Source organism: Pteropus medius, unplaced genomic scaffold (assembly GCF_902729225.1).
Source record: "Pteropus medius unplaced genomic scaffold, Ma_sr-lr_union100, whole genome shotgun sequence".
In the NCBI taxonomy this organism is placed as follows: domain Eukaryota; kingdom Metazoa; phylum Chordata; class Mammalia; order Chiroptera; family Pteropodidae; genus Pteropus; species Pteropus medius.
The window spans coordinates 16,840,433-16,854,604 of NW_024354499.1; the positions used below are offsets into that span (position 1 = coordinate 16,840,433).

General features: G+C 46.6%; 1 protein-coding gene across 5 annotated transcripts in view; it reads right to left on the minus strand.

The window, feature by feature from the left end:
* Positions 1–1,169: 1,169 nt before the first annotated feature.
* The window catches only part of SH3RF3 (SH3 domain containing ring finger 3), a 342,553-nt gene continuing 329,550 nt past the window's right edge, over positions 1,170–14,172 (minus strand). For 2 of the 5 annotated variants that reach the window (XM_039852593.1, XM_039852595.1), the window contains exon 9: positions 1,170–1,537. In XM_039852593.1, coding sequence (XP_039708527.1) covers positions 1,199–1,537 — 339 coding nt within the window. In that variant the 3' untranslated portion in view covers positions 1,170–1,198. The remainder of the gene's footprint in view (positions 1,538–14,172) is intronic. The other 3 variants (XM_039852592.1, XM_039852591.1, XM_039852596.1) reach the window with 2 other exon arrangements.

Consider the following 14,172-nt stretch of genomic DNA (forward strand, 5'->3'; position numbering starts at 1 on the left):
AAGTGCTCTGATCAAAAGACATATGGTGGCTGAATGTATAAGAAAACAAGATCCTTACAGATGTTGCCTATAAGAGACTCACTTCAGGTCAAAAGATACATACAGACTGAATGTAAAGAGATAGAAAAAGTTATTTCATGAAAATGAAAATAAAAAAAAGCTGGGGTAGCAATACTTATACCAGACAAAATAGACTTTAAAGCAAAGGCTCTATAACAAGAGGCAGAGAAGGACTCAGTAATTCTAATTCAGGGTATTTATCCAAAGAAATCCAGAACACAAATTCAAAAAGACATATGCATCTTTATGTTCATTGCAGCATTATTTACAATAGCCAAGATAAGAAAGTGACCTGGGTGTCCATTGATGGATAAATGGATAAAGAAGAGGTAGAAAAAGGGTGTGTGTGTGTGTGTGGTGTGTGTGTGTGTGTGGACCCACAAACAAACAAACAAAACAGGAACAAACTTATATATACAGAGAACATTTCGTATGGTTGCCATATGGAAGGGGTGTTGGTGGGATGGGTGAGGGGAGGGAGTAAGAAGTACAAATTGGTAATAACAAAATAGTTGCAGGATATAAAGTACAGCTTAGGGAATATAGCCAATAATATTGTAATAACTATGTATAGTGTCAGATGGGCACTAGATTTACTGAGATGATTACCTTGTCAGTTACATAAATGTCTAATTACTATGTGTACACCGGAAACTAATATAATATTGTATATATCAATTGTAATTAAGAAGTACAAAATAATTTTTAAAAAAAAGAAAGAAAGAAAGAGAAGCTGCTTCCTGGGCAGGCCCACAGGCCCACAGGCCCACAGGAACTCAGTCCACAGGCCTGCTCCGGGGTTTCTCCAGGATTGAAGGGACAGTGCGCTCACCGTCTCCCTTTGGCCCAGTATCCCATCAGTTTTGACAAATTTCCTCATGAAGCCCTTGTAAATCCCAAACTCAGGGACCAGATGGATTCAGAACATGAAATATGCTCCCATTCGTTCCCAAACTTGTTTTACCCAGTGCTCATGATCCAAGCTCAGGAGCTGAGTAGACGTGGCTAGTGAGGGAGGTCTGGTCAATTTAATCCTCAGAAAACCCTCATTGTCCCTGCTCCCATCCCAAAGGTGGCTCCAGACCCCAGAGACCAACCCACACCAAGGGCCTAGAGAATACAAGTCCACCCTCTGCCCTTACCTCTCTCTGGGCAACGGCTTGGGCTCAGGGCGAAAGGCAGCCATGGAGGGAGGGGCTTGCTTGGAGGGGGATGAGGAGAAGTTCAGATCCAAGGAGCCCGCCTTTCTGTGCAGTGGCTCCATCCCCATCGCCCCTTGCATCTCACTCTCTATGGGGCAGGACCCTGCCCGGCCATGGATGGACAGTGAGGACACTTCGGGCCCCACTGCACCCTGGAGTGAGGTGTCCACTGCCACCGGGGGGTCGTGGGTGGGAGAGATGGATGGTGGGGAGCGAGACTTCTTCTTGGTGGATGCCCCGGCTAGAAGTTTCAGCAGACCTGTCTTCTTCTCTTTCTGGAGAGAAACACAAAATTGAAATCCAGTGCGTTAATGCTTCTAAATGCCTTTGTTGTTAGCGAGAGGGGGCGGAGTATAATCCTTTTGGAAACTTTAAACAATTTTGTAAAGCTGGTTAGTGGACAAAAGCAAAGCTAAGATTGAAAGCTTTTCCAACCCTTTTGTTTTCCTTCTTTTCCCCAAACCTGGCACAAACGCCCAGACAGACCCAGGAGGCCCTTGGCGTTGGCCGGAAGGTGCTATTCCCAGGAGAGGATGCTGCAGGGGCTGTTCCTGACAACATGCCCACTGGCCATCGCAGGATCATGTTCCCAGCCTTGCAACCTCATTTGTTGTGACAGAGGAACCAGCAGTCTATCTAATTTGGTTTCTCCTCACCCAGTTTTTCTAAGTGGACTTCAGAGCACAGGGCAACCGTCTGTTCACTTTGCCCATCTCAGTAATGTTTCGAAATCCTTGAGAAAGACGTGCTTGGGCACACTTAAGAGAGCCTCAGAAATTCGGCCAGTAGGGGGCGTCGTGCAGCTGGCTTAGAGGTTGCCTCGGAACGTCCCCGTCCCCAAGAAGCCAGTGCTGCTGAGTCTGCCACTAATGAAAATGCCGGCAGCTCAGTGAGTGTCTGGCTCCTCATGACAACTGTCTCCTAACCTGAGACCTTAAAGGGCAGTGCATTGGAGTTGGGAGGACACAGCATGGGTGCGACGGGTAGCATCTGATGGTCCATGACCCTCTTGGCCCAGCTGACAGAGCCTCTAACCCTCAAGTCCTGGCCTTCACCACCTTCCTGGCTTCCTGCCAGCATGCTGCCCCATCCAGCTTTTTTCTGCCCACGTCTTATTCTCCCCACGGAAGGCCTAATTCACTTTTCGTCCTTCCCTCGCAGGCTCCCCTCTAGAATATGTGTTGGGGGCAGGAGCTGGGTTGTTTATCGCAGTATCCCCAGTGCCCAGAATGCTGCCTAGGATACAGCAGGCGCTAAATAATTGCTGGAAGAAGTGAGCTCAGCCAGAGTGTGAGCTCATGACCCTTTCAAGGATGTCCTTTTGCCTCATGAGCAGAGAACAGATTCGATCAACAAGCGCTTGTTTATGAGGCACTTTCGTGGGACAGAAAGCCCTGGCATCACAGCCGTGCCTCAGTGGGGTGTGCAGTGAGTTGAGAGAAGAGGGAGCCACTGGGCCACTTAGCATGTTTGCAGGGAAGTCCAGCCTTGGCTGTATGTTCGGAAAGGGCTAGGTAATTGAGATGGATAATTTTCTTGTCTCGGTTCTCCATGATTAAATATGACTGATCATATTCTTAATTTGATTTTGGCAAACAATGTTATCATGGCTGGAAAACTGTCCATGAAAATATTCTGCTAATGCCTTAAGCATCTGGTTATTACAAATTGCTGTGGAATTCAGTGTCCTAGCAATCACAGTGCTCACAGGATTCATGGAGGATGGATGTAGACAGTTCAGGCACTTGCCTGGTGGTCGTCTTGTTCTGTGTGATGCAAGTAAGAATCAGCTAAAAGGCCCTTTGAGGGCAGCTGAAAAAGACTCACTGGTCAATTTTAGGGGCCACGTCATGGGAGAATAAGAAGTTTTAGAAGATGCAATTTAGGGTTGATCTGGGCTAAAAGTTTATGTTAAGAAAAGCTGGATTTTCTGAGGTTTCTCCTAGAACCAGGATGAAAGTCAGGATTTTCACAGGGCCAGTGAGATGCAGACAATGATGGTCACTGCTTCCCTATACAACTCTCCTATCAGCATTCTGCTGTCTCTAGCTGCGGCTCAAATCTCCCCTCCAGAAAGTGGATCAACTTTCTATCCCAGTGACCCTTTGAAAGGCCAAGGTCTGGTCATTTTGGCCTTGGTAGAGACCCCAAACAATCTGAGCTGTAGGAACAAAATGCTCCTCAGGTCCTGCCGTGGGAGGGAGACACAGCTGCAGAGAACGGTATACTCATCCTCTGTCTTCTCCCCACATGGGTGATGGGGCACTGTAGCCCAGCTGGGATGCACTCTCCTTTGTGAAGCCCTCCTCAGCTCCCTATGCAGTTAAACACCAGGGCGGTCTACCACCCCCTCCCCCACCACAGCTCACAGAGCTGGGCTGACTAGGCCCAGGGGCACAGGAGTGGCCCCAGGTTGGCCATTTGAAAACCCGGCTCTGAAGCCCAGATCCATGGCTTCTGTTTGTCTTACAGAGTTGTTAAGATGACAAATATAAGACTGCTTTTTAAACTACTAATGCATCTCACAAATACTGATTATATTGCTGTTTTCATAATGTGTTTGTCTATTTTTAAGTTTTTGCAAAACATGTAGGGCCTGAACACAATTTTGTTAAATGAATAAAAGCTATTTCATTTCCATGATTCGGTGTCTCACCATTAACCCTTGCCTTGCCTTGGGAACCACACATGGGAGGACACAGGGGCCCTGGCTCTCCAACTTTGTGTACAAAGAACTAACCAAGGAGTTAGATAAAATGTAAATTTGGGGCCCTACCCTCAAAGATTCTGATTAGCAGGTCTGAAATGGAGACAAAAGGAAGTGATTTTGATATAGAACTTAGCAAGCGATCAATAGTTATCTGTGCAACCTGATACATAATTTCAATAGTTATCTGTGCAACCTGATACATGATTTCAATAGTTATCTGTGCAACCTGATACATGATTTCAATAGTTATCTGTGCAACCTGATACATGATTTCAGAAGATTACAGACAGTAATGTAAAAACACACAGAAGGAACCAGCTTCATGGGAAGGTGCTAAAAGAAGGAAACTGCGGTTTATTGAGCACCTACTTAGTGCCCCAGCCCAGGGGACATGCATGAGTTTTAAAGAAGGGCTTTAAAACTGCTACGCCGACCCTGATCTGCTGTGGAGCTGATCAGCCAGCTCCCAGGCGAGGCCGCCTTCCCCAGCTGTGCTTTGAGTGGCAGGGGCTGATGCATGCGGAGGAGAGTAGCAGGCACGGCAGCCATACCAGGCTACAGAAGACTGAGGGACAGGCAGGAGCCGGGAACAGCAGGCAGATGACTAGGCCATCCCAGAAGTTCCAGCTCTCAAGATACACACCTAGATCTGAGAGCTTCCCTCAGTATATAAACAAAACATCACATTGGAGAATAAAAGCTTATGAGTTACTTCAAGACAAACCTATGTATGTTCATACACTCGTGCTCATTCACACACACACACACACATATACGCACACACCCTGAAATAAAAATCATATCCTATTTTGAAAGAATCATCTGGAAATCTAATATTCAAAAAGAGATATTTGAAGATGTTCATTTGTTACTGGAAAACTGTAAAACATTTTAAAAATGATAAATAATAGTTTTTCTGTTGAGATTAAGATAGAGACTTCCCTTGGGGCCTTAATTACTTTACAGAATATTTATCAAAAAGTTAGCAAAAGGAAAAAGACATTTCAAGCTTAAATTAAGAATGATTGCCAGTTAAAAGTCAATTGGAAATTATGGAAAATTGTCTCGGAAATTACAAAAAGCCAAAGGGAATTGAATTTGATTTAGAAAACGTGTTATTAAATTTTTCAGGAATACAGTTCATTTCATTAAAATAAAGTAAACCTGTAAATATGACCTATAAGTGCCACGTTTTTATCAGGTTGTCTCCTTCACTGACCCACACTAAAGGAGGTAGCCATGGCACCGTTTCTTTCAAACAGATTTACCTTAACTCCTTTTTGCTTAGGGCAATATTTAAAATCATTGATCAGGCATGAACTGAACAATGGGTCAGACAGGCTGGGCAGCACACTGACACAAACCTGCTTTGCAAGGCTTAGCCTGGATAACCCAGGAAAACCTCAGCCTGCAGAATTCCAAACTGCGCAGGTGGATGGGTGTGGCTCTTCTCAGTCAGAAGGGTGGCTGAGAACTATTTACCTTTGAGAACAAAGGATCAAACACAATCACACATTTTCACTCTGCCACGTGCACCAAATGACATTTGCATGAGCTGAAACCTAGGAGATATTGGTCATGGTCATGTTCAGATCATGTGTCCACATCTGGGACCATCTGCAGACTGTCCAGGGAAAGCACAGAAACTCTCCTTCCGGGCTGTTAACATCTGGGACAGGGGCCAGCAGGCATAAGAGTGGACTAGGGGTAATATTTAGCTTTTGTCATTATGCACTTTTGTATTGTTTGATTTATGCCAAATGTTTCTTTTTGAGAGGAAACATAAAGAAACAAGTTGCAACCTATTGCTTTGAGCATAATGGCGCTAGATGTGATGAACCAGAGAGAATTTTTGCTACTAATCAATTAAATTACTGACGAGAAGGTGGTGAGGAGGTGGTGTTCTAGGAGGGGCAACTGGGGTGGCCTTGAGAGCTGGGCTGATATGGAGGTAATGAAAGGGCATGGGCTGGTGGGTGACGTGGTGTAGATGAGGAATGAGAAGGTATGGAAGGAGCAAACCTGGCCAAGAGCTGTGCAGTACCTGGTGAGATGAGAAAGGCAGTGGAAAGCATACCTTTGTGGCCTCGAGGGCCACTGAGGAGCCTGCAGTCCACCTGGTAGACAGTGGAAGCTGAGCTGGGGGCCGAGGCAGTGAGATGGGAGGGGAGAAGGGGAGGGACTGTGAAGTGGCAGTGCTTCTGAGAAGCTCGAGTGGGAACTGTGGGGCCACAGACGGTGATGGTAACGAGGAGTTTAGAGGGAAGGTGATGACAGATCCTGCCACAAAAACTGGCTCCATGCCTGTGTGGCATGGCAGACTCCTTTTTTGGTTTCTAGCCTCGACTTTGCGCCAAACCCTATGCTCATTCTCTTTAGTAAGCTGTTAAAGAACATCAATATCCTGGCTGACACAGTAGCCAGAACAATCAAGGACACGAAATGAGTTAGGAAGATGGTCAAATAATTCACAGATGCCACATGAACTTACAGGCAGTCAGGAAACCATGGCAGGCAGCTGAGGCTATAGGAAGGCCAGTGCTTGAAGAGGAGACTCTTGATTTCTCACACAGCTATCGGACTGACCAGCGCTATGCACTCAGGAAGGAGCTGGTGAGGCTGAAACATGGGCAGAAGCCTGGGCCCCCTGAATTTGGCATGATAAGTAATGCTGGGGGCTTTCAGGAGCCTTTAGATATTCAAAATTAAAAAAACCAAGGGAAATTGCATCCTTATTTTTATCGAGTCTGGCCATACCTGTAAGCTTTTTGGCTGGAATTTTATGTTTGAACGGTTTCTTGTTGGAGATGCAGAAAGGATAATTAAAAGCTATGCTCTGTTAAAATTTTGATGGGAAAAGGCGCATCTCTGGTTATGCCTGAAAACACAGTTCCTATAAGAGCAGAGATTGTTAGTATAACAATGTAAATATGCAATGCCTTTTCAGAAAGGGTAGAATAGAAGAGCTACAATAAAGAGGAAGGAGTTAAGCTAATTAAGAGACAAAAATTGTGCATTTAGCAATTGACTATTTTAAACTTTAAAATGCATCTTCAAATAAACTGCACTCGGAAAAGACAGAAAATAAAGATGATTGATTCATGAAAATAATGAGGAAAGAAAGCAGTAGATAACCACATGCCAATCTGATTGGGCTTTCTCGGGCTTTTGTTTCTGACAGAGCTGCCTGATGCATGGGGCTGCTTTTCTTGCTCTTCCCAGGAATGAAACTATTAGCGGTGAAGCCTGTGTTTAGTGCCTGCCTGTGGCATTGTGCTGGGCCCTCTGAAAGAGGGAAGGCGGGAGCTGGAAATACTGTATCTTGGTCCTTCGAAGTGGAGCCATGGGTATTGTGATCACAGCACTTTGCCAGACTCAGAAATGGAGCAAAGAACACTCCGGAGCTGGGCCTCCTGGCAAGTGGTTTTGGGTGACCTGCCAAGTCCAACAGCAGAAAAAAGCTTCTGAAGCGGAGGATACTGTCACCCTGAGGAACTTTAAGATGTACAGCTGCATCAAGACAGCCTTAGAGATAGATGGAGCTGGGTGTCAATGTCATGTATTTGTTGACTCACCTTGAACAAGTTACTTAACTGCTTATAGATTCGGCTTCCTCATCTGTGAATTGGAATATGTACACAGGCACACAACTTATTATCCAGGGAAATATTTCTTGAGAACACAGCTAGATACTGTTCTAAGTCTCGTGCATACGTTAGCCTATTGCACTCTTAAACACAGGGTAATTAACTAGTAAGTTGTACAATCTGGATTCGAACCCAGAACTCAATTCTTAACTTTAACTGCAACTCTACAGATTTGTTGTGAGAACTGAATAAGACAAGGCACACATTTCCAGTATGGCACTCAAGAAGTGGTAGATAACTCTATAAAGCACTGCTCACATTTCCTTTTGTTTGTCATTTCAGAGATGGGCACTGAGGTATCTATGTAGAATGACTGTAGAACTCTGACAGACATTGCGTGATGATAAAACAGTAAGTGGCCAGTCACATGTCACCCTGGTGACAGGGCCAGCACTTCACTTCTCTGGGCTGCTTCTTCAAGATGAGATCTTGACAGCGGCCCCTTCGTGCAACTGGGAGGACTAATAGTGATGACATGTAAGGTACCTAGCGAAGTGTCTGGCACATAGTAAGCTCTCAGCATGGGGTAGCTGTTAGGATTCTGAGTCATGGTGGAAAAGGCAGAGCTCCGCACCCATTCATCTGGCCCCAGTCAGCAGTCGTTACTTGTCAACACAGGCTGGGGTCTGAGGAAGTACAGCACGTCTCGTCATTCACTGTAAAGGAAGATGTAAATAGGACCAACATGCCAGCTACACATCTGTGAGCCTCTGGATGCTGCTTGTGCAGCTAATAGGCTGAGAATATCTTCCACTGCCCTGAAACAAGTCAGTCTTAACCAGTTACCATCTCAGGAACTCCAAACTTGAAGAAATGCATGGGTCTCTGGCCTAAGGCCAGGAACGTTGTAAGAAGCAAACCACGATAAACATGTTGTTTTTCCATGCTTCATTCAAACTTGTTTGCTGAGTGGAAAGTACCAGGTGCCCTTTCTGGCTCTCAGCAAACATACTGAATAAATATGGTGACAATAAAGTGGTGCCAGAACCTGCACTCGAAAAGGGACACGGTGGACCCACCTCATCTGGGCCCCTTGTCACCCCAACTGACATCTCCAGGGCATTTATGTGTTCCGCATTAAGATGTTCCCTCTCTGGGACTTCTTGACACCGTATTAGGGTTTCTTTCGCTGCCTTTCTGAAAGCTGCTGCATTCTTTTTTCCAGCACTGCTCCTTTCTCCCGGACCTGGGTGCAAACTCCTAGACTCCCTGTCTCTCTTTTCTTTTGTTAATGTTCTCTTGCCTGAAGCTGCAACATGGGGTTGGCTCATAAATTCTCCCTTCTACGGTACAGGCATCTCTGCCTCAACATCTTTAATGAGCTGTAGGTCTTTAATCTGCAATTCATCCAGACATTCTTTTAAGCTCAAAACCACACAAATAAAACCATAAAAGACACCAGAAGCTCTGAGTTGGAGGACCAGGGAGCCCCTCTCTGCCCAGCCCTTGTTGGAGAGAGCCAGAGGTGATCATGTCTCCAGTTCCTGCTCCCAGGTGAGCGGCCGGGTGAGCCCAGGGGACCAAAGGGCAAAGAAGGAGGTGACTGAAGCCAAGGGGCTGAGAGTTTGAGTTCTAAGCACGATCTGCAGGCCAGAGCCCTGACACTGCACCACTGTTTCTATCCTGCTCCTCCCTAGAGGGCAGAGCCTGAAGGCAGCCCCGGGCTGGTCAGGACTGTGTGGGCCACACCTGGATGGAGGCCCAGTTTTCTTAGGCTTGCAAATGATGGCAGCCCATGTTCAGCCTCTCCCCAACCTTTTCATTTAGCCACTCTTTCCACAGGCCCTACTTTCTTTTTTCCTTCTGTCAGGTAGGCAGTAACACCAGCATCCCCACACCTTTGTTTAATAGAAGAGGAAATAAAGCCAAGCAAATAAATGAGGAGAATGTTAACTATATAACTGGCATTTTGCATGCCATTTCTATTTTAACGTACCTGTCCTAGTTGGCTTGGGCTGCCACGACAAAGTACCACAGACTGAGTGGCTTAAACAACTAGAATTTATTTTCTCACAGTTCTGAAAACTCAAAGTCTGAGATTGGACTGCAAACACGGTCAGGTTCTTGGTGAGGGCTCTTTTCCTGGCTGTAGATGGCTGCCATCTCACTGTGCCCTCACATGGCCTTTTCTCAATGCATGCGCAGGGGAAGAAAGAGAGATCTTTCTCTCTCTCTTCTTATAAGGCCACTAATCCTATCATCATGAGGGTGCCACCCTCAGGATCTCATCGAATAAATAACTCCCCAAGGCTTCATCTCCAAATACCATCACTGGGGGTTAGAGCTCCGATGCATGAATTTGGGTGGGCGGGGGGATATAAACATTCTGTCTCTAACACTCTGCCCTTACCCCACTCCCCAAATTCCTTTTTGTATACAAACTCCATTGGATACTAAAGTCTGAGGAGAATCCTCTTGGTTCAAAGCCTCCCTTGCAAGCGCAGCACCCAGGCTGCAGAGAGAGGCCCTCTGGCCTATGGAAACGGAGGTGGTGGCTCTGATGATCTCTGAATTACCTTCGGGTCTTTCACCCATTTCCTTGAAGAACAGCTCATGTTTGTAGCCGAATAGCTTTATGGTCCAGTCCCGTGGAACCCAAGAATCTTACAGCCATCCTTCATTCTCTGTCCTCTTTAGTTCCAACCGACAGTGTGTCTGCTGCTATAACCCATCTCTGTTACAGGCCTCTGCCGAGATGGATGGTTAAGTCCATGAGCCACACCTGTGATCCCTCTAGCAAATGGTTGTTCAGCTGCTCCCTTAGTGATCTCTTCAGAACACGGCTTCTGGTTTTTTGCAATATGGATAGGCTAAGAATTTGCCAAATGTCCAAGTTCTGGTTCCTTTTTGGTTAAAAGATTCTCTTTCAATTCAGTTCTTCCCTCTTGCATTTTACTATAAGGAGCCAGGAGGAACCAAGCCATTCCTTCAACACTTTGCTTAGAAATTTCAGTTAAGTATCCAATTTTATTGCTCACAAGTTCCACCTCCCACAAAACACTAGAACGCAGTTCTTAAATTCTTTGCCACTTTATAATAAAGATTGTCTTCCTTCCTGTTTCCAGTAACACGTTCCTCATTTCCATCTGAGATCTCACCAGAATATTTTTTAACCTTCATATTTCTACGAGCATTCTGTTCATGATTATTTATTCTCTTAGAACATGAAAGCTTTCTTTTCGGCTTTCTTCTTTTCTTTCCAAGCCCTCAAAAGAATCACTTTTAATGTCCATGTATCAAGTATACAACTCAAAACTCTCCCAGCCTCTACCCACTGCCTGGTTCCAAAGCTGCATCCACATTTGTGGGTATTTGTAACAGCAGCACCCCACTTCTCAGTACCAGAATCTGCATGTCTGCTCAGGCATCCACAAGCAAATACCATAGATTGGGCAGCTTCAACAACTGATGTTGATTTCCTCAGAGTTCTGAGAGCTGGAAGTCCAAGATCAGACAGCCAGTATGGTCAGGTTCCTGGCAGGACTCTCTCCCCAGCCTGCAGACAGCACCTTCTCCTACGTGCTCACAGGCCTTTCCTTGTGTGTGCATGTGGAGAGAGATTTCTCTTACTCTTCTTCTAAGGCCACTAATCCCATCATGAGGTCTGACCCTTATGACTTCATCAAACCCTAATACGCCCCAAAGGTCCCATCTCACGTTGGGGGTTAAGCTTCAACTTACGAGTTTGGGGGAACATAAACATTCAGTCCAAAACAGTCTTCTACATAACAGCTGTTTAAGGGACATAGTTACCTCATTTACAGGTGAGGAAATTTAAGTTCAGAGAGATGAAGTGGGTAGATCAGGCCTTGGACCCAGGTCTCTGGATGCTGAATCCCAAGATTCCTGTATCTACCATGCTACCCGCCATTCCCAGTGTAGTTGGTGAGTGAGTGGACGAATGGTGGGTTTATTCTTCCTTCGTTATTGGCAACACTGAAGACTACTGGCTGGACCCTCCTGTCCCTCTGCCCCACACACCAGGGCCTGGCTAACGTTCTGAAAGCATTAGTCAGTGTTTGCTGAGTCTCACCAGTCTTTACTTACTGCCCCTGAACACAATCACACCTCCGAGGCTGAACTGGCTTGAATTATCCCATAGGTCCTCCATAGACCAAGCTCTACCTTCTCTGCAAATGTTCTTCTGCTAGCAGGAGGCCTCTCCTTCTCCAGAGACTGGAGGCATTGCTGATACACATCATTCGCTGGTAAGGTACCCACGTTGGGCCATCCCCTTGTTCTGATGTGATGACAGACGCCATCCCGTTTGCCTCCCATCTGGCCCAGTAACCATTAGAAGTTTGATGAGGGTTGTGGTGGTGACCAAGACTAGTAATCCACCTCTATCAGAGTAAAACTTATTGAGTGACAGATGCCAGGTGCCACCCTGAGGTTAATTCAGCCGTTCTGGGAGGGGGAACTGGGCCACTTCCCTTGGGACCCTTCATCAATCAGAGGAATGGAACACTGGCATCCCCAATTCTTCCCATCCTTCTCTTTCCTCCCAGACCCCTGGCCATCATGGCCTTCCCGAGGGCAGAACTGGGCTGCGTGCACTCATGTCCCAGGCCGAGCCAGGGCTGGCACTCCACGAAGGCACTGAGCAAGCAGGACCAGAGACTGGTAGGCTTGTCACAGTGCACATCCAACATCTGCATTGTGGTCCCTTGGTGCTGTCACTCTACAAAGGCCACAGCAGGGCAGTCCACTATCCACCATCAGCAGGTGCTAAGTGAAGGGGGGGATGAGCATGGCTTGGAAGACATGTGGTGGAGCCTTGCTGGGGTATGTGCTGGGCAATGACCTGCCACAGGGTGCCAGGATGCTCATTCTGAAGCTGAGAGAGAGAGAGACAAAGACTGGAAAATAAAGCAAAAGAGAGGTGATGTAGCGCCATGCTGCAAAGCAAGAAGCAGACTGCCTGGGTTCTCACCCGGCTTCCATGACTTACCAGCCAAAATTTCTGTGCCTCAGTTTACTCATCTGTGAAATGGGGGTAACAATAATATCTAACATAGAGAGTTGTGGGGATCAAAATAAGTAATAAGTTAGATGCCTGATGCCTAGGAAATGCCACATTTGTTTGCCATCACTATCAGGATCATTGTCAATATGGTCACAGGCATTTGGCACCATGGAGATATTAGACATAGTGCCTGCTTTTTGTAAGAATACGTCTTGGTTTGAGCGATCCTCGGGTGTCACTCCACAACTGCTTTTTACTGTGTTGAAAATGAAAGGAGCACCTCTTAGCCAAAGGAAAGGCACCAGGATGTAGCCTTTCTTCTAAAACAATGATCTTCACAGGTAGCAAGGTTGAACCCACTCTTCTCACAGGCAGCGATGACATATTTGGCCTTAGAGAACACATCACCCGTGTGGCACTGAGCCGCAGGGGGCTGTCAGCAAACCCAGAGCAGGAACAAGAATTCGTGGAAGATCTGCTTCCCATGGCTCTGGTATGAATGCGAAGGACCTCAGAGATCAGCAAGTCCATGGGTCTTAATCAGTGGTCCGTGGATGGTTTCGGGGGGTCTGTGAAATCCAGGGAATTGCAAAGCTGGGAGTAGGTGTGAATATATAGCCTTTAGCAGGTTCTTAAAACAGTCTACATCCCGTCCTTAAGAAATTGCTGGTTTCATTCAATTGATAAATGAGGAGGCAGAGGGGCGTGTGTGGATGCACAGCACTGACCAGTGGCAGGCTCGAGTCTGGTGGAGGGTGCCCCACACTCCAGGCTGCTCCTTCTCTGCCCATGACATCAACAGGAGCTGGAAAGCAAGACTCCTTGGGGATAACAGATAAAACAGAATTTATTTTGTCCTTAATTAAAAGAGACTGAACCAGAGGGAGGAGTAACAGACAAGAAATGTTCTGACTGAACTCAAGGAAGGTGTGAGAGGTCACAGAGCTAAAAGGGGACCTTGGGTATTATTACAAATTGAGTTTTCCAAATATGGCCACAACACTGTCTCCTTACAAAGTGACTTTGGCACTCCCCTTATTAAGAGCCGTGTTCCCTCCCTGTGTGCCAGGCGAACTTGAGACAGCCTCCATTGACAGATCACAATGGAAATGTCGCTTGGGACCTTAAGGCTAGGTGATGAAGACGCCACGGACTCACCCTTAGAACTCAGCTGCCATGCTGCGAGGAAGCCGAGGCCCATCCACGTGCAGACCACGTGGAGGGGCCATGTGCTGGTGTTCCAACAAACAGTCCAACTGCGGTTCTAGCCAACCACCAGCGTCAACTGCCAAATGTATGCAAGCACACCTCCAGATGGCTCTGGCCTGGGCAGCGCACCATGCCCAGTCTTCATCCACTCAGCTGAGGTCCTAGACACACTGGAGCAGAGACAGACTAACATCCATGCCCTACTCCAGGTCCTGACTCACAGAATCCAAGTATAACACGAGCATAACAAAGTGTTTGTTGTTTTAAACCACTGAGTTTTGGGGTGACCCATTGGGCACCAAGAGTAAATGCAGCGGATTTCATTCTGACCTCTTGTGAGATTTCCCAGTCCCAGACCACGCCTGCACAGGAAGACTG